Source organism: Schistocerca piceifrons, chromosome 7 (assembly GCF_021461385.2).
Source record: "Schistocerca piceifrons isolate TAMUIC-IGC-003096 chromosome 7, iqSchPice1.1, whole genome shotgun sequence".
Classification (NCBI taxonomy): domain Eukaryota; kingdom Metazoa; phylum Arthropoda; class Insecta; order Orthoptera; family Acrididae; genus Schistocerca; species Schistocerca piceifrons.
The window spans coordinates 439,894,941-439,913,403 of record NC_060144.1 but is presented as its reverse complement, the minus strand read 5'-3'; the positions used below and the strand labels follow the sequence as shown (position 1 = coordinate 439,913,403).

At 38.2% G+C, this 18,463-nt stretch overlaps 1 protein-coding gene across 2 annotated transcripts in view; it reads right to left on the bottom strand.

Moving 5' to 3' along the window:
- Window positions 1–18,463, bottom strand: part of LOC124805178 (vascular endothelial growth factor receptor kdr-like) — a 511,639-nt gene that overhangs the window by 60,850 nt on the left and 432,326 nt on the right. For both annotated transcript variants that reach the window (XM_047265665.1, XM_047265666.1), the window contains exon 13: window positions 7,358–7,488. In XM_047265665.1, the coding sequence (XP_047121621.1) occupies window positions 7,358–7,488 (131 nt within the window). The remainder of the gene's footprint in view (window positions 1–7,357; window positions 7,489–18,463) is intronic.

Below are 18,463 nucleotides of genomic sequence, written 5' to 3'. Positions count from 1 at the left end.
GTGAAAGACAAGTGGGTAGGATGTATCTTGTTAGCTGGGCTGCCTAAAGAGTAAAAACCAATGATAATGGCTTTAGAGAACTCAAACTCAATGATAGTGGGCACTTCCATTAAAAATAAATTACTACAGAAAGTAAAGGATGAAGCGTGTGGCAACTCATATGTTGATGACATGGCACTCCACGCGAATAAAAAAGACAAGCAAATCAGCTCACACCACAATCCCAGAGGTCCAAGATGTTAGAACTGCAACAAATATGGACACACAGTGAAAAATTGTCGCAGTAAAAACAAGGCAAGTGAAAAATCAGTAATTAAATAAACATTCTTCATGATGCCACCATCAACTAAAGCTATGCCCAAAGACTGGTTTGTGGATTCTGGTGCATCAGCTCACATGTCAAACCGTCCATGTGATTTAAATTTTGTAGCGTCAGTTCCCAGTTCACAAGTGGCCGTGGCCAATAACAAAAATTTACCCGTTAAAGGGACAGGTTGCACGAATATTAAAGCTGTGGCATTCTGAGAGAAAATAAATATTAAGGCGATGGATGTAATTTATGTTCCTCAGCTGAGTACAAATTTACTTTTCATAAGCAAAAGAGTGCAACAGGGTCACTCAGTCATTTTTGACTATAGAGGCCGTCGCATTTGAGATACAGAGAAGAAATTGATAGCTACAGCATCATTAATCAACGGAATGTATAGGATGGGACAACCAAGTGATCGCAATGCAGAAACAAAATATGCATCCTGGCCTATTGATGTGAATCTGTGGCACAGAAGATTAGACCACCTGCACTCAGATGTGATTGAAGAATTACAAAACGGTTTGGCTAATGGCATCAAACATAAACATACCGGATGTTCCATCCAGTTCAACAAAGAATCATTAAATCCAGAGATGTAATATTTAAAGAAGAAATAATTCAAGAGAATAATAACAAGCCAGGAACATGTGACCATTTGCTGGAAGCAAACCAGATATATATTCCGTTCACAAATAAGGAGCAGAACATTACGATTCAAGATGACTCAAGGGACAACAGATCAGATAACCACACTTCAGAATAAACAGGCTCAGTTGAAATAGAAGAAGAATCAGAACCACCTCAGCAAGTGCTCAGAAGATCATCTAGAATATCCATACCAAAGATGATGGATGATTATGTGACATATTGTACTAAAGAAGATTCACAAGAATCAGAGCCATCAACTTTGGAAGAAGCTTTGCAATCCAAGATCCTACAAGAGAAATGGTTTCAAGCAACAGAAGAAGAATTGAAGTCACATGCAGAAAATAAAACTTGGGAATCAGCTATCCTCCCTCAAGGCAAAAAAGCGTTTGATGCTAGGTGGGTCTTTAAGATCAAAAAGAGACTTACAATGACAGATAATTCGCCATAAAGCTTGACTTTTAGTTAAGGGATGTTCACAAGTTAAAGGTTTAGACTATGAAGAAACATACTCACCAGTGATACGACACAATTCGCTCAGATATTTGTTTAGTCTACCTGCTAAATATGACTTTGACAATGATCATTGTGATGTGGTGACAGCTTTTTTGCAAGGTGACTTGAAAGAAGAAATTTATGTTAAAATTCCCACAATGGCTACGTGACAAAAAAAGTCAAATATGAAGCTACTAAAATACTCCAGAAAGCTGTGTATGGACTTAAACAGGGAAGTCACTGTTGGAATATCAAACTGGACAAAGTTCTACTAAGTTTAAATTTCAGCAGGTCCACCGCTGATCCATATGCTTATCACAGAAACCAAGAAAGTGATATATTAATTGTAGCTGTTTACGTAGATGGCATGGTATTTTGTAACAATATGCAACAGAAAATTGCATTTAAAGAACAACTAAAGGAATAACTTAAACTAAAGGACCTTGGAGAAGTATCCAATTGTCTAGGGATCTGAGTGACAAGAGATCATAAACTTGGACTTGTATGGTTGAATCAGACTTGTTATATAAATCAGATTTTATGAAGGTAATACATGGAAGACTGTAATCCAGTATCCACTCTGCTTGACAATAACCAAACAGTAACTCATGAAATGAGCCCAAAAACAGAGAACGAAAGAGATGCCATGAAGAAAGACCCATATAAAGAAGCCATAGGTTAGGTTAGTGTTTTTTTTTTTAACGTCCCATCGACAACGAGGTCATTAGAGACGGAGCACAAGCTCGGATTAGGGAAGGATGGGGAAGGAAATCGGCCGTGCCCTTTCAAAGGACCATCCCGGCATTTGCCTGAAACGATTTAGAGAAATCACAGAAAACCTAAATCAGGATGGCTGGAGACGGGATTGAACCGTCGTCCTCCCGAATGCGAGTCCAGTGTGCTAACCACTGCGCCACCTCGCTTGGTAAAGAAGCCATAGGTAGCTAAATGTATGCACAACTAGGTACTAGACCAAATCTAGCGTACTCAATTGGAGTTTTGAGTCTGTTTAATAATAACCCTGGAATATCCCACTGGCAAGCTGTAGTGAATCCTAAGGTATATAAAGGGAACTAAAGACTTCCAGCAACAATTTTCCAAAGATGATCATGACATCACAGGTTACACTGATGCTGACTGAGCTGGGGACATAGGAGATAGAAAATCAACCACTGGTCTTTTATTTATTTTGCACGGTGCAGCAATTTCATGGAATAGTACAAAAACAACCAACAGTAGCTCTCTCGATGACAGAAGCAGAATATATGACTTTACCTTCTGCAGGTCAGGAAGCACTTTGGCTGCAACGTCTGCAAAGAGAGAGATCCCCATTCCCAAAACAGGGCTTGATAAGATTGTTTTGCAACAACAAAGGTGCAATTGATCTGTCAAAGACAAGTGCATACAAAGGTCGCACTGAACACATTGACACCAGGCATCATTTCATCATGGAAAAGATAGATAGAGGAGAAATCACAGAGGAGCAAATTTCCGCAAATGGAATGCTTGCAGATATGACTATGGAGCCACTGCCAAGAACCAGACATCAGCAACTAACACAAGAATTTGAACTCCGAGAATGAAGTACTGAGACACATCGCTTCTAGTGGGGGTGTTGGAATTTAGAATCGATGCCTCTGCTACATATTCATCTTTGCCGCAGTTGCTACGGACTGCTTTTATAGACGTTCCTATTAACATGGTTGTGTTTTGCCACCCTTGTATTACATTCATTCTGTGCATGTTAATAAAAGCATTTATGTTCACTTTCAAACCGTAACCGCGTATTTATTTCAAGTTCAATAACAACAGATTCCAAAACTAATTTTTTTGCAGTAGTTCCGAGAAAAATCAGAATTGCAGAAATCATATTAGCCTACATTTTTGTGCACACACGTGCTGAAGAAATGACGTAATTCATTAATTATTGAATGGTTGGAATCAGCAACTAGAATTGACCTACATAGAAAGGAGAAGACTGGACCAAGGAGAAGAGACAATTGCAAGGCAAAAGAGAGGCCTATGTTCCATACAAACACAGCCAGAGGCTGGAAACTGTCCATCATGATGATGATGATGATGATGATGAAGAGGACAATTCTAGTTACTAATTACAGCTATTTGATGGCTCATAATTTTGGACATATTTGCAGTAAATCTGTGGACTATGTTTTTGTAGGATCTCTAGATTTCTTACTGATGTCAGAACTACTACGAAAAACTAATAAATACTGTACATAAAGCTTCTAAATTTTTCTCTTTTTCATACTAGTGAAGAAAGTAATACCATATGCAAAAATCTTTTAACACTTTAGTGTATACACTTCTTGTTAAAACGCTCTAAATAACAAATTGTGGAATGGTTGGAATTGGTAAGTAGAATTGAACTATATAGCCCAATTCCAGTTACTGATTCCAGTACTTGTTAGACCCTACTTCTTGTCAATTTTCGCTACTTGTAACTAGTCCCATTAGATTTAACAAGTAGTGTTAACAGTTAACCCTATTTTACAATATTATCACTTCTTCATGCACTATACTGTACTGGATTTAAAGGTTCTCTGTGCTTTTCTTATTCACATAAATTATGATAATTTATTTCAGACATGTGTACTTCTCTTTTTCTGTTCTAATTTATTTTCTTAACCTTTAATTCTTCTTTTGTAGCAAAGCAATTAATCACTTGAACTGTGTTTGTAATTTTATCGGATGCTACATTTGTTTGTTTACGAATTTGATCAGGCACTTTCAGATATTGCTCTATCTAGTGTCCCTGTTCTAGGTATGATGTCATTGCTCAAAGTCGATGAGTGGAATCTGACACTAGAACTGACCCCACCATAGCTATAGAATAGTCAGAAAATCAAGATTGGTACACTTGTCTGTGCAATGTTTATTTATGGCTTGTGAAAGTTGCTGCAAGGCACATCAAAGTTTGCTCCACTCTGTGTTCAATCCATTCAAAATAAACAACAAGAGTAGTCAATGAATCAGCAACATAAGAATGAATATGTCATAACTCTTGTAAAATTTACTTAATTTAATTAGTGTGAATTAAGTCTCCACTCAAAAACAGATGTATTTAGTTGGATCCATGATAAATGTTCATGGTTATATGTACTAGCCCAAATTCATTTTAAGAGTAGAGATTGGAGATCGATTATTAAGTAACATATTAGGAAGAAACACACATCAAGATTTCATGGTTTTGTCACCCAGAACCCTCTCATGATGTTTCATTATTTGACGATTATGTCTTTCTACAACCCACTCCTCCCTGATACTTCAGTTGAAACTTCTACACAAGTTTATTCACTGGCAATAAACCAACATGTTAATACAAATAAGGGAGAATTTTATCAAAACACTTAATGTGTTTCCAACTATGGATGGGCACTAAAGACACTAGAGAAATGATGAGTCATTAAATCAGAGGCCATATTCAAGCAGCAAAATGGAAACCATATGAAATTTTATGAAGAAGAGCATGAAAAATAGTGCATATTACACATTATTAATATTAACTGCACAAATAGGTCACTAACCTTCAGAAATCTGAATATGAAGTTTCTACAAGCCATTCTATCTAACAGAATGAAACAGATACCAATATCTGCAGGCACTATACAGGCACTGAATGAATCATTATGACTCTAAAAATAAAAATTTACTGTAGAGGACAACATAACCAAGAAGTTATTAACATATGAGTGAAGCATTTAACTGAACTCCTATTGAATGGTTTTGATGGTGTACTGAAACAGGGAATATTTCCTGAACATCTACACTATATAGTTGTAAGACCACTGCATAAAAGATGAGGCAGATGCTGCCAAGTATTGACCAGTATCACTTGTTACAAATATTTTCAAGGTTTTGGAGAAACTAATGCCAATCAGGATTGCTTATCATATTGGTGGCCTTATCATAATCCGCAAAAGCCAGTTTTGGTTTCACAAAAGGGATATCAACAACACATGCTACATTTGATTTTGCAATCAAAATTTTGGATACCATCAATATTTGAGGTCACTCCAAATAGAATGTAACTTATCGGAAGCATTAGACTGTCAGTCATAGAAGCTCTTACAGAAAGCAAAATACCTAATTACAACTTGGGCAGCATGTGTGTCTGAGCACAACTGGATAGTGGACAGTGCAGAAGAGGTGTTCCGGCATCATCTGAACGGGGGTCAGTTACTTGTGGAGTGCCACTGGTCTTGGGCCCAACATTTTATTTTATTTATTTTTTTAATTTTTTAATTAATTAATTAATTTATTTATATTTTTTTGTAAAAGACCTAACTCTTAGCAGACAACTTTTTGCTGATATTACTATGATTTTTATCAATAATTCAGTACACATATTTCAAATGACAGTAAATAAGGTGCTCATGGATACTGTGCACTGAGTAACTATTTATGTACCTTCTGTCAACAGGTCAAGCCACGTTTCAGATATCTGCAAACGACTGTTCTGAAACTTTTGCTTTACATATTGTTTGCCCTTTCACAAATACAGATGTTGCTAAAGCAACATAGTACAGTTACTTTCTAGCAGTTATACAACAGGAATTGTCTCTTGGGGTATCAGAAACTTGCTACAAAAGGCTATATATACAGAAGTAAGTCATACTCAGTATCTTAGAATTGTGAGCTGAGCATTTTTTGGGACTACATTCTCATAATTGTCACAAAACATACATTCGTTTTTGAGTGTTTTGTAAGAGAAAAAGTCCCTCTTTTAATCCAATAATATGTATCATAGTAGAAGAAAATATTATTTCTACTTTGACATTACAAACCCGAGCACAGAGCACAGTGCAGAAGAGGATCCACTTCAGGAGCGTCAACTCCACAAATTAAGTTTCTAGGTAATATTAGCTCTTTTTTCCTTAATGACTGATGCTAAGATCATTTTTGACAATAGTAGTGTTTCTGAACTGTAATGTACTTGCATCATGAATATTCACCCTGAGATACAAACAGGTATATATGAAAGCTTATCACTGGATGCATTAATTACAACATTTTTTTCTGTAAGGAAACTTGCCTAACATGTACACATGTAAATATTAATTTATTTGTACTATTTATTTAATCCCATGTAATAATTGTAGTAAACACTACAAGATCGCAAAACCGATTCAGTCCAGATCCTGTGTAATGTTCACAACATTGGTCTACAGAACACAGAATAAATAAGATATCAAAATTAATTGGACAACATAATTCACCGTGAGGACTTCAGAATGAACTTATTCAGAGTAAAAATTGTAGGAAGAGAGAGACCAGAAACACTGACACATCAGCCATTAGTGTAAAAAAAAAAAAAAATGACGTGGTGCAGTTGTAGTGACTACAAACTTTATCATCTAGTCACTGAATGTGTCACACATTACACAATCACCGACAACAGCAACAGCTTCAATAACCCCGGGCCACTTCGATCTATTTCCCCTTCGACAAGGCAAAACAATTTTACTAATTTTCCATTTCTTTTCTACCCTTTCCATATCTGCTAATGAATTTAAAGTGATTACTTTTCCACCAACACATATAAATCTGTGTACTGCAAAACTGAGTTTAGTTTACAAGTTACAATGGATGTTTTGTTATGTATTTCAGTTTTTATACTAATTTGTTAGTATTCTTGTACAACTGTACAATGATTGTTTAATAACTTTTATGCATTAACACAACAGAAATTCTGTAGTGGAAGCAGTAAACATAAAATGACTTCTGGCAACTACTCACCTACTGGTAAATGATAAGTAGCATATATTAATAAAAAACTCACTCTGAAGTGCAAACCCCCCTCCCCAAAAAAGATAGATTGCCTGTCTTCATCTTTTGTTCTATAAATAAAAGAAAATTCTTTGAAACTTGTAGCTAAAAGATAATCACCTTCATCCAGACAATTTGAGGTTTTGGAACTCCACTTGGCCTGCAATTAAGGCTGTACCGAGACAGGTTGTCTAAGAGATGTTCACCGCCATTCATGTTTGTGTCCTTGCTGAACTGCGGGCTTTTCATAGCTGCAAACCAACAATGGAATGAACTGTATTAAGGGTGGTGACACAAAAAAATGTTTGGCAACAAAAGTTCTCACGGAAAAGCCGTATAGATGTTTCTAATACCATGTCTCGACACCTAGTTCCAAATATTTATACAACAAGAGCTAAAAATTAGTGGGATTTAGTTAGTAGTGCATAAAATGCTGATACACAGATCTCCAGGCCCTGTTCACTAAATTACACGCACAGCTGCTGGCGTAGTTACTTTGCGATTAACAAAGTGCACTGGTTGGGGGGCAGTGTTGCCGGCTTAGATGCTTACCAACAAAACCATCATTCCATCTTCATGTGTATTATTTGCATGTAGTACAGCAGAAAGGGCATGGAGGTGTTTGATACAGAGATTCAACGTATCCTCCCCATCATACAATAAGAGTTGGTTTGCCAAGTGGAAATGCAGACAACAACTGTAAGCCACTTGCTCTTAAATCGGTATCTTCTGTTCTACCCCCCCCCCCCCCTCCCTCTCTCTCTCACACTCACACTCTCTCTCACACTCACACTCTCTCTCACACTCACACTCTCTCTCACTCACTCACACTCTCTCTCACTCACTCACACTCTCTCTCACTCTCTCACACTCTCTCTCACTCTCTCTCACTCTCTCTCACTCTCTCTCACTCTCTCTCACTCTCTCTCACTCTCTCTCACTCTCTCTCACTCTCTCTCACTCTCTCTCACTCTCTCTCACTCTCTCTCACTCTCTCTCACTCTCTCTCACTCTCTCTCACTCTCTCTCACTCTCTCTCACTCTCTCTCACTCTCTCTCACTCTCTCTCACTCTCTCTCACTCTCTCTCACTCTCTCTCACTCTTACTGTTTGTTTACTGGAAACTCAACAGCACAAAGCAATGAGCATTAAGTTCAGTTGCCTCATCCCACAGTGTTTTAGTTCCTCCCCAGCAGTTGGAAAAGGATCTAACTTTAATTCTGCAACTAAATTTTGCCCACTGTACTACTTGTACCATGTAATCAACAGTTTGTGAAACAGAAGTTCTGATCATTTATGAGCTAATGTGACAAAATTTCAAATACTGTACCAGTAACAAGTTCAAGACAATGAGTTTATGAGCACAGAAGTGGAAAATAAAAATGTGTGATCACTGCATTTTAGACCCCAAATTTACTTCTAATGTAACGTCCTGGAACAGACACCAACAGCCCTCACCAAGTGCTAGTGTTTTCCAACCTGCACCCATCATGAAAGTACCCGCCCAGGTAGCTATGCTTGTTTAATTCGTTTGTTGGATGTTCCACAGATCATCTGAACAATTCTTTTATAAAATTATTTGTAACGAGTCAGTTTGCAAGATAAAATGGTTAGTGTCATAGAAGTAATAAGCACTAATAGAGACATTATTATTTTTAGCTCCACTCATGCAACTACCCTTTTTTTGCTACCTCTCAGACATTATATGATATCAGGAAAATGAGCAGAAATTTTATTTGCTGCATACTGAACTCCTTTCTGAGCCATGACAATTTTAACAATGGGTAATAAATGTAATTTTCTCCCTCTAGCATTGCGGGTATGGACAGCACTTTTTCTCAAATTGTGATGGATTATTTACAATGAATTTCACTAGCAAATATATGTTTATTTGTTAATTTACTTGTCCTTTGAATCATTTCTGTACAAGACATGCACATGGTGATGCACAAACATACAACTGATACGGAGAACTCCTAGCATGATGTGATGTGTAGAAATGTACAAACATAACGAAATTTTCACTCTTTTGGAGTGTGCGCTGACGTGAAACTTTCTGGAAGATTAAAACTGTATGCCGGATCAAGACTCGAATTTGGGACCTTTGTCTTTTGCAGGCAAGTGCTCTATCAACTGAGCTACCCAAGGTTGGAGACGAGCTACTGGTGGAATTGAAGCTGTGAGGATGGGACATGAGTCGTGCTTGGGTAGCTCAGTTGGTAGAACCAAATGCAAAGGTCCTGAGTTCGAGTCTCTGTCCGGCACACAGTTTTAATCTGCCCTGAAGTTTCTATGTACAAACATGATTTTACATAGTTCTTAATTATTTTAGCTCCATTTTTTCTCACATATATACAAAACACGTCTGGTTGGCATAATTAAAGAAGAGTACACAATTTGGATATTTTTCGATGGAATAAGCACAAAACTATTCCACATATATTTTACATTAATGTTTACTTCTTGTACAAAATTCATTACTGCAATTTATTTCATATTTCTTTTCATAAATATGGGCCAAAAATTCAGTTACTGTGTAAAAGCAATGATTAAGCAGCTCCCATGAACCCAGAAGCGGATACATATGGGGGTGGCAAAACCCCGCTTTGTCGGGCTGCCCGCATTGCCACCTGGACCACCTCTGACAGTCAGCCCACACGCTATTCGTTCAATTCTTTTGTCAATCGACTCGACTGAATCGAGTTATCGAGTAATTGTACTTTCCTACGTAGCATACACATCCGCGTCGTCATATTTGATACATTTCTGTCTGGCACCTAGATAGCTAACACATGCCTACGAGAAAAATTGCGGCCATTCTATTGATCTCAATACGTTATTCTGTCTGGCATTTGTTCGAGAAAAGTCACAAATATTCTACTGTTTTGTGATTAAAAAGAAACAAATGGGAGAGATTCTTCAATATAAGCAAATGAGCATAACACCCTTGATGATTGTGATTCCGTTATGCAAGTGTTGTCTGTTTGTCCTAGATCTGACTACCCTACTTTGCACATGCTGAACAGAATATTTGCTTGTCTACCTCATCTATTGCAACAGCAGAAAGAAGTTTTTCCAACATTGCAACGTACAAAGACATGGCTAAGATCAACAATGGAGGAGGATCGACTTAATGGCTTAGGTCTGTTGAACACTCACCCTGACATTGATCGTCCAATTGATGATTTAATTAACCAATTTGCCAGGAAGAATAGGCACATACAATTCATCATTTAAGGAAGAACACAATTTTAACTTTTTTATATTATAATAAGGCATTGTCTTGTATATGTGTATAATCACTTTAAATAAAAGTTTCTTAAACTTTGCAAGTGACTTTATTATTTTTGCTACAGTAAAAGTAACGGTAGCTCACAGTATCTTTAGTGCCCCCTCCTTGAGGTTTTTCTGTATCTGACACTGCATGAACCATGGACTTTGCAACTGGGCAGGATGCTTGAGTGCATCAGCGACACAATAGCCGTAGCTAAGGTGCAACCTTAATGTAGGGTTATCTATTAAGAGGCCAAACATATGGTGCCTTTTCAGTAGTTGCAGGGGCAACAGTCTGGATGAATAACTGATCTGGCCTTGTAACATTAACCAAAATGGCCTTGCTGTGCAAATACTGCCAACGGCCGAACGCAAGGGGAAACTACATACTTAACTTTTCCAAAGGGCATGCAGCTTTACTGTATGGTTAAATGATGATGGCGTCCTCTAGGGTAAAATATTCCATAGGTAAAATAGTCCCCCATTCAGATCTCGAGGCGGGGACTACTCAGGATGATGTCATCAGCAGAAACAAAACTGCCGTTCTATGGATCAGAGCATGGAATGTCAGACTGCTTAATCGGGCAGGTAGGTTAGAAAATTTGAAAGGGAAAATGGATCTGTTAAAGCTAGATATAGTGGCAATTAGTGAAGTTCGATGGAAGGAGGGACAAGACTTCTGGTCAGGTGAATAGAGGGTTATAAATACAAAATCAAATAGGGGTAATGCAGCAGTAGGTTTAATAATGCATAAAAAATAAGAGTGTGGGTAGGCTACTACGAACACCACAGTGAACACATTATTGTACCAAAGAGACACGAAGCCCACACCTACCATAGTAGTACAAGTTTATACGCCAACTAGCTCCGCGGATGACAAAAAGATTGAAGAAATGTATCATGAGAGAAAGGAAATTATTCAGATAGTGAAGGAGACTGAAATTTAATACTCATGGGCGACTGGAATTCGGTAGTAAGAAAAGGAAGAGAAGGAAAAGTAGTAGGTGAATATGGAATGGGGTTAAGGAATGAAAGAGGAGCCAGCTGGTAGAATTTTGCATAGAGCATAGGTTAATCATAGCTAACACTTGGATTAAGAATTATGGAAAAAGTTTGTATACATGGAAGAGGCCTGAAAACACTAGAAGGTTTCAAATAGATTGTATAATGGCAGGACAGAGCTTTAGTAACCCGGTTTTAAATTGTAAGACATTTCCAGGGGCAGATGTGGACTCTGACCACAATCTACTGGTTGTGAACTGTAGATTAAAATTGCAGAAAGTGCAAAAAGGTGGGAATTTAAGGAGATGGGACCTGGATAAACTGACAAAACCAGAGGTTGTACAAAGTTTCAGGGAGAGCATAAGGGAACAATTGACAGGAATGGGGGAAAGAAATACAGTAGAAGAAGTATGGGTAGCTCTGAGGGATGAAGTAGTGAAGGCAGCAGAGGATCAAGTAGGCAAAAAGACGAGGGCTAGTAGAAATCCTTGGGTAACAGAAGAAATATTGAATTTAATCGATGAAAGGAGAAAATATAAAAACGCAGTAAATGAAGCAGGCAAAAAGGAATACGAACATCTCGAAAATGAGATCGACAGGATGTGCAAAATGGCTGAGCAGGGATGGCTAGAGGACAAATGTAAGGATGTAGAGGCTTATCTCACTAGGGTAAGAAATTTTGGAACACGTGAGGCAATACTGACCCTACGACTTATCTTAGAAGATAGATTAAGGAAAGGCAAACCTATGTTTCTAGCAGAAAGCTTTTGACAATATTGGCTGGAATACTCTCTTTCTAATTCTGAAGGTGGCACTGGTCAAATACCAGGAGTGAAAGGCCATTTACAATTTGTACAGAAAACAGATGGCAGTTGTAAGAGTCGATGAGCATGAAAGGGAAGCAGTGATCGAGAAGGGCGTGAGACAGGGTTGTAGCCTGTATCTGTATCTGATGTTATTCAATCTGTATATTGAGCAAGCAGTAAAGGAATTTGGAGTAGGAATTAAAATCCATGGACAAGAAATAAAAACTTTGAGGTTTGCCAACGACATTGCAATTCTGTCAGAGACAGTAAAGGACCTGGAAGAGCAGTTGGTGGAATGGACAGTGGTTTGAAAGGAGGGTATAAGATGAACATCAACAAAAGCAAAATGAGTATAATGGAATGTAGTCTAACTAAATCAGGTGATGCTGAGGGAATTAGATTTGGAAATGAGACACTTAAAGTAATAGATGAGTTTTGCTATTTGGGGAGCAAAATAACTGATGATAGTCAAAGTAGAGAGGATATAAAATGTAAACTGGCAATGGTAAGGAAAGCGTTTCTGAAGAAAAGAAATTTATTAACGTCAAGCATAGATCTAAGTGTCAGGAAATATGTTCTGAAAGTATTTCCATAGAGTGTAGTCTGTATGGAAGTGAAATATGGGCGATAAATAGTTTGGACGAGAAGAGAACTGACGCTATCGAAATGTGGTGCTACAGAAGAATGCTGAAGATTAGATGGGTAGGTACGTAGCTAATATGGAGGTACTGAACAGAACAGGAGAGAAGAGGAATTTGCGGCACAACTTGATTAGAAGAAGGGATCAATTGGTAGGACACATTCTGAGGTATCAAGGGATCGGATGAGCAGAGGGTGAAAAATTGTAGACGGAGACCAGCATGAATACACTTAGCAGATTCAGAAGGAGGTAGGTTGCAGTAGTTACTCAGATATGAAGATTGCACAGGATAGAGTAGCATGGAGAGCTGCATCATACCTGTCTCTGGACTGAAGACCACAATAACAAGAAGGAAGGTTTTTCAAATTCTTGTTAAAGAAGGGTGGAGACCTCCTGTTCGTTATTTCTGGTGGCAGACTGTTGTATGGCCGGATGCCTTGGTTATATGCTAAGTTTTTGAAGGTGGAGGCACGCAGATTTTGAACATGGCGTTTCAGTTTTTGTCTATTACCATGATCATGAACATCCACATTTTTGTTGAATTTAGTAATACCACATTTAACAAACTTTCAAGTTTCTAATATTGAGAGACTGTCAAGAGAAAGACTGAATGAACTTTGGGAGAGAGGTCCGCAGCTGTCAGTTGGCTTTGCCCTGATCATTATTCTCATAGCTCTCTTCCAGGTGAGGAGAATGTCTCTGCAATGTGTGGAGTCTCCCCAGAGTCTGCACTAAACTATGAAATTGTGCATAGTAAGCAGAATGGACAGTGCAATGTGTGAGGATAAGTAAAGCTTAGCACACTTGGTTCAGCTTACTGTTTGTTTTGCTGATTCTGTTTCCCATGGTAGATTTCCTACATCCACAGGCCTAAAAATCTTGTTTCTGATGTGGGGGATATTACAGAGCTATGTTGTTCCATATCAGGCATATATTTTGCAATTCTGAGGTGGAAGTTAAAGGTGGTGATTTTCTGTCAAACCAATCACCTGTCTTTTAGTTACGACCTCTTACAGCTCATGTCATTGCTAATGGTATGAAGGATACTGGTATCATCTGCAAGAGTATATTGGTAGTGGCACTAATGTACAATGGTAAGTTGTTAATGTAAAGAAGGAACAGAACTGGTCTAAGTATTGAATCTTGGGGCACACCTTTTGTGATTTTGCCATGGAGTAGCAGGTGTCAATAAGTCCATGATCACAGAGTGTTAATGCTACTAATTGTTTCCTGTTTTGAGATATATGATCTGAACCAGGCAGAGGGATGCCTCTGATGCCACATTACTGCAATTTGTTAAGTAGAATATTGTTGACTATCACGTCAAATGCCTTTGACAAATCTAGGAAGTTCCAAACTGCTTTTTGGTTTTTGTTTAGAGCATCTAGGGTGTACTGTATGCACTCATACATATCTGTTGTTGTGGATTTATTTTTCCTGAAGCCACGCTGGGTTTCTCAGAGGATCTGGTTCTTTTCCGGAAACTTTGTTAGTCTTTGATAATTTAGTATCTCCAGAAGTCTACCAAATGCAGATAACAATTTATTGTGATGATGCAGTTTAAATGTGACATCTGTGGGTGAACACCACATAATATTCTTATACTGCTTGCTTTTGTGCAAGGAATATTTCCTTTCCAAGACAGGGTTTACCTCAGAAAATTATTCTGAAAGACATTACTGATCGGCAATATGCAAAATACGTCAGGAGACTGATATGTTTATTTTCAAGTTTAGCAATTATACAAAGAGCAAAAGTAGCTAAACTTAATTGTTTGAGAAGCTCAGTAATATGATTCTTCCAGTTCAAGTATTCAACAATATATACACACCCAAAACTTTTGAAGCATTCTACCCTATTTATTGACTGCTGCTCATGTGCTACATCAATTGCTGTTATGATTATTGGTTGTATAGAACTGAACGTAGTGGGCATTTTCATAATTCAGGGATGGTCCATTTTCAGAAAACATATTTAATAATTGTTTGGAAAATATCATTTACCATCTCTTCTTCTGCTTTCTTTCTGTGAAGTACCAATTTTGCTTGTTGAATGTTAAGTGGAAAGTCATTAATATATATAAGGAGCAGGAGTGGACTAAAATTAGAACCTTGAGGGATTATCCCTTTGTGATTTTCCCCCCAGTCACTAAATTTCCTACTTTCCCAACACTGTCCAAATCATTCAGCGCAACCTTCTGCATTCTGTTTAAGTATGATCCAGAACATCTGAGTGTAAAGCAATCGGTTCTATAAAACCTGAGGTTTTCTATCCTCCATGCAACTTCAAAATGCACGTGGACGAGGAGCTGATAATGTTACAGTGTGGAATAGCATGTTCCACTACAATGTGGAGTGTGAAATGAAGAATCGGGCATGTTAGATTTTTGCCTTGTGAAGATGAACATACCCAATGAGACACCACATTGTTTTACATCACAAATAGAACTCATGATGTTCCATATTGTATCAAGTTAAACTATGGGCTTTCTTCAAAACAAAGTACATAGTACGAATACAAGCTGTTTCAAAGCAAATTGAGGCTCTCTTGAAATAATGATTTGTTATAATAAAATGTATTTCTTGAAATTCTTGTTGCAAAGTCAAATAACTGGCATGTTTCCCTAATGGCCAGATATCTTTATGTAACTGTCAGTCTGTATCAGCAAGTAAACCCAAGTTTCACACTGGAAGTTTTTCTCTTATGAAGCTTTGTGCTTCAAAAAAATCTTGTCTTCCATTCAAAATAATTACAAAATGACTCTCGATCTTGTATTCTCCGTAATGAATTACATAACTTCTGAGTAATTGTAGTCACACCAACATCGAAAACGCGTATATTATGCGCAAAGTGACATTAGACACTATAACTATATTCAATTTAAAGACAAAAATAGGATGAAGATTCACTTGAGTTAAGGAATAACTTCTTGTAGTACATATGTCAGATTGTTTTACAGCATTATTCACTGTTAAGCCATCAATGAGTCCAGAATCATCTTTGCGTTTTCCTTAACTTTTATTTGACAATTGCTTACAGTGCATGTTACACCAAGCACCGCATACTGCGACTGGAGAGCACTGAAAGTGCAAATCATAATAACCTGCTTGCCCTGTGGGTCGACAGTGCTATCTCTCTAGCCAGGTGGGATGTCACATCTGCATAGCCCGTAACATTAGCTGCCTCATCCAGTGTGAGGATGGCTTAAGAGATAATACAGTCTACTGGTGATATATTATTATTTAAGGCTCGTACTATTTGATGAGTGAATGTATAAATAGCATTTTTCAGTCTATTAACCCTTCTGGAATCCACACCGCTAAGTAAGTTGTTTCCACTTCAGTGAGAGGTTACTCTTGAGTTCACGACTTTTTAGAATATTTTGGAATAAGATGTCAAGTCAGGAAATTGGACAATAATTGTTTGTTTAAATCTGTCTTGTCAACTTTCTTATGAAGTTAACCTGACATTAGTTATGAAGATGGAACAATTTTTCAGAATTCTGTTTGATGTTCTATCAAACCCACAAGAGGTTCTCTTTTCAGAATTTTTTATAATTGTATTAATTTTAGTGAATGTTGTCAGTACTGCTTCTAGTTTAGCAGAATGGCATTTTAATATATTCTCTTGCTTCTGTGACAGAATCACTTAATCCTGTATTTGCAGCTACATTTAGAAAATGTCTGTTAAAAGCAGTTGCAACCTGTGAACTATCAGTCACAATATTGTCATTTAGTTTAATTACTAAGCAATCTTAGCTGTCCTGTCTCACATTCAAACGTATCCAATATAATTTTAATCTTATTACCTGCATTATTTATTTCTATCAAGACAGGTATACTTCTGGACATCTTAATGAATTTCCTTAAAATAATACTGTACGTTTGTAGCATGCAGGTAATGTCAGATCTCGACTTACTCTGGCCTTTACTTAAGTTTCCCTCTTCCTCTTACATGAGATTTTAATTCCCTTAGTGATCCATGGGTTACTTTTTTTTTAATGGATATTGTGGATAATTTTTTAGGAAAGCAACTTTCAAATATTGACATAAATTTACTATGGAATAAATTGAAACTGACATTAGCACCTCTCCCCACAGACACCTCAACACATAGCATCAGTTCCGGGATAGCAAGGTGTGCTGGCTATGGTTTGAAACCACCCAGAGAATTAACGAGGTGGTTCAGTGTGTTGCTTAGCATGGATATGGTTTTTGAGAAGCAGGGTCACAGGAACGGCACCCAGCCACCCCTTAAACTAACCATGCCAAATCAATAACCACGCCAACTCTGCACCGACATGGAACTAAGGCACATGAAGAAGAAGAAATCACTGAAGTAGTATTTCGGTAGTGGGCAATTGAGAATAAGAATTTATGTTCTACATTTACCTACTGTATGGAACTGACAAAATTCACTCTGATTAGAATATTGCCTTTTTGTAACCATGGAACTATTACCTTGTTGTTATAGTTTCAGCAAGCCTACAGACTACACTGGACAATAATGAGTACTGTGCTAGTGAAATACACACATCAAAAAAGTTTTGCTTCACACCAGTTCCCAGAACTCCTGAAGATAGACGTTGACTGTGGATATTGTATCACAGACACAGTTCCTTTGACTGTTCAGAGCTGTCACTAAATCCACCCAAAGATGTAAACTACCATGCATGAGCAGTGCCTATTAGATGGAGAGGGTCCAACAGCCTATCAGTTCTAGTCATTCCACCAGGAAGGAAGTACACGGTTCGTGTTGTCTGTAGTGCGGTCAATACCGCGATGCAATCATGTCAGCATTGTTACTTAGCGCCAGGAAGGGCTCTCAACAAGGGAACTGTCCGGGCATCTCGAAGTGAACCAAATTGATGTTGCTTGGACATGGAGGAGATACAGACAGCCAGGAACTATTGTTGACGTGCCTCGCTCAGGCTGTCCAAGGGCTACTACTGCAGTGGATGACCGCTACCTACAGATTATGGCTCGGAGGAACCCTGACAGCAATGCCACCATGTTGAATAATGGTTTTTGTGCAGCCACAGGGCACCATGTTACAACTCAATCTGTGTGCAATAGGCTGCATGATGCGCAACTTCAGTCCCGATGTCCATGGCGAGGTCCATCTTTGCAACCACGGCACCATGCAGCACGGCACAAATGGGCCCAACAACCTGCTGATTGGACCGCTCAGGGTTGGCATCATGCTCTTTTCACCAATGAGTGTTGCAACTGCCTTCAACCAGACTATCATCGGACACATGTTTGGGTGCAACCTGGTCAGGCTGAACGCCTTAGACACACTGTCCAGCGAGTGCAGCAAGGTGGAGGTTACCTGATGTTTTGGGGTTGGATTATGTGGGGCCAACATATGCCGCTGTTGGTCATGGAAGATGGCGTAATGGCTGCACGATACGGGAATGCCATCCTCCGACCGATAGTGCAACCATATCGGTAGCATACTGGTGAGGCATTCATGTTCATGGACGACAATTCGTCCCCCATCGTG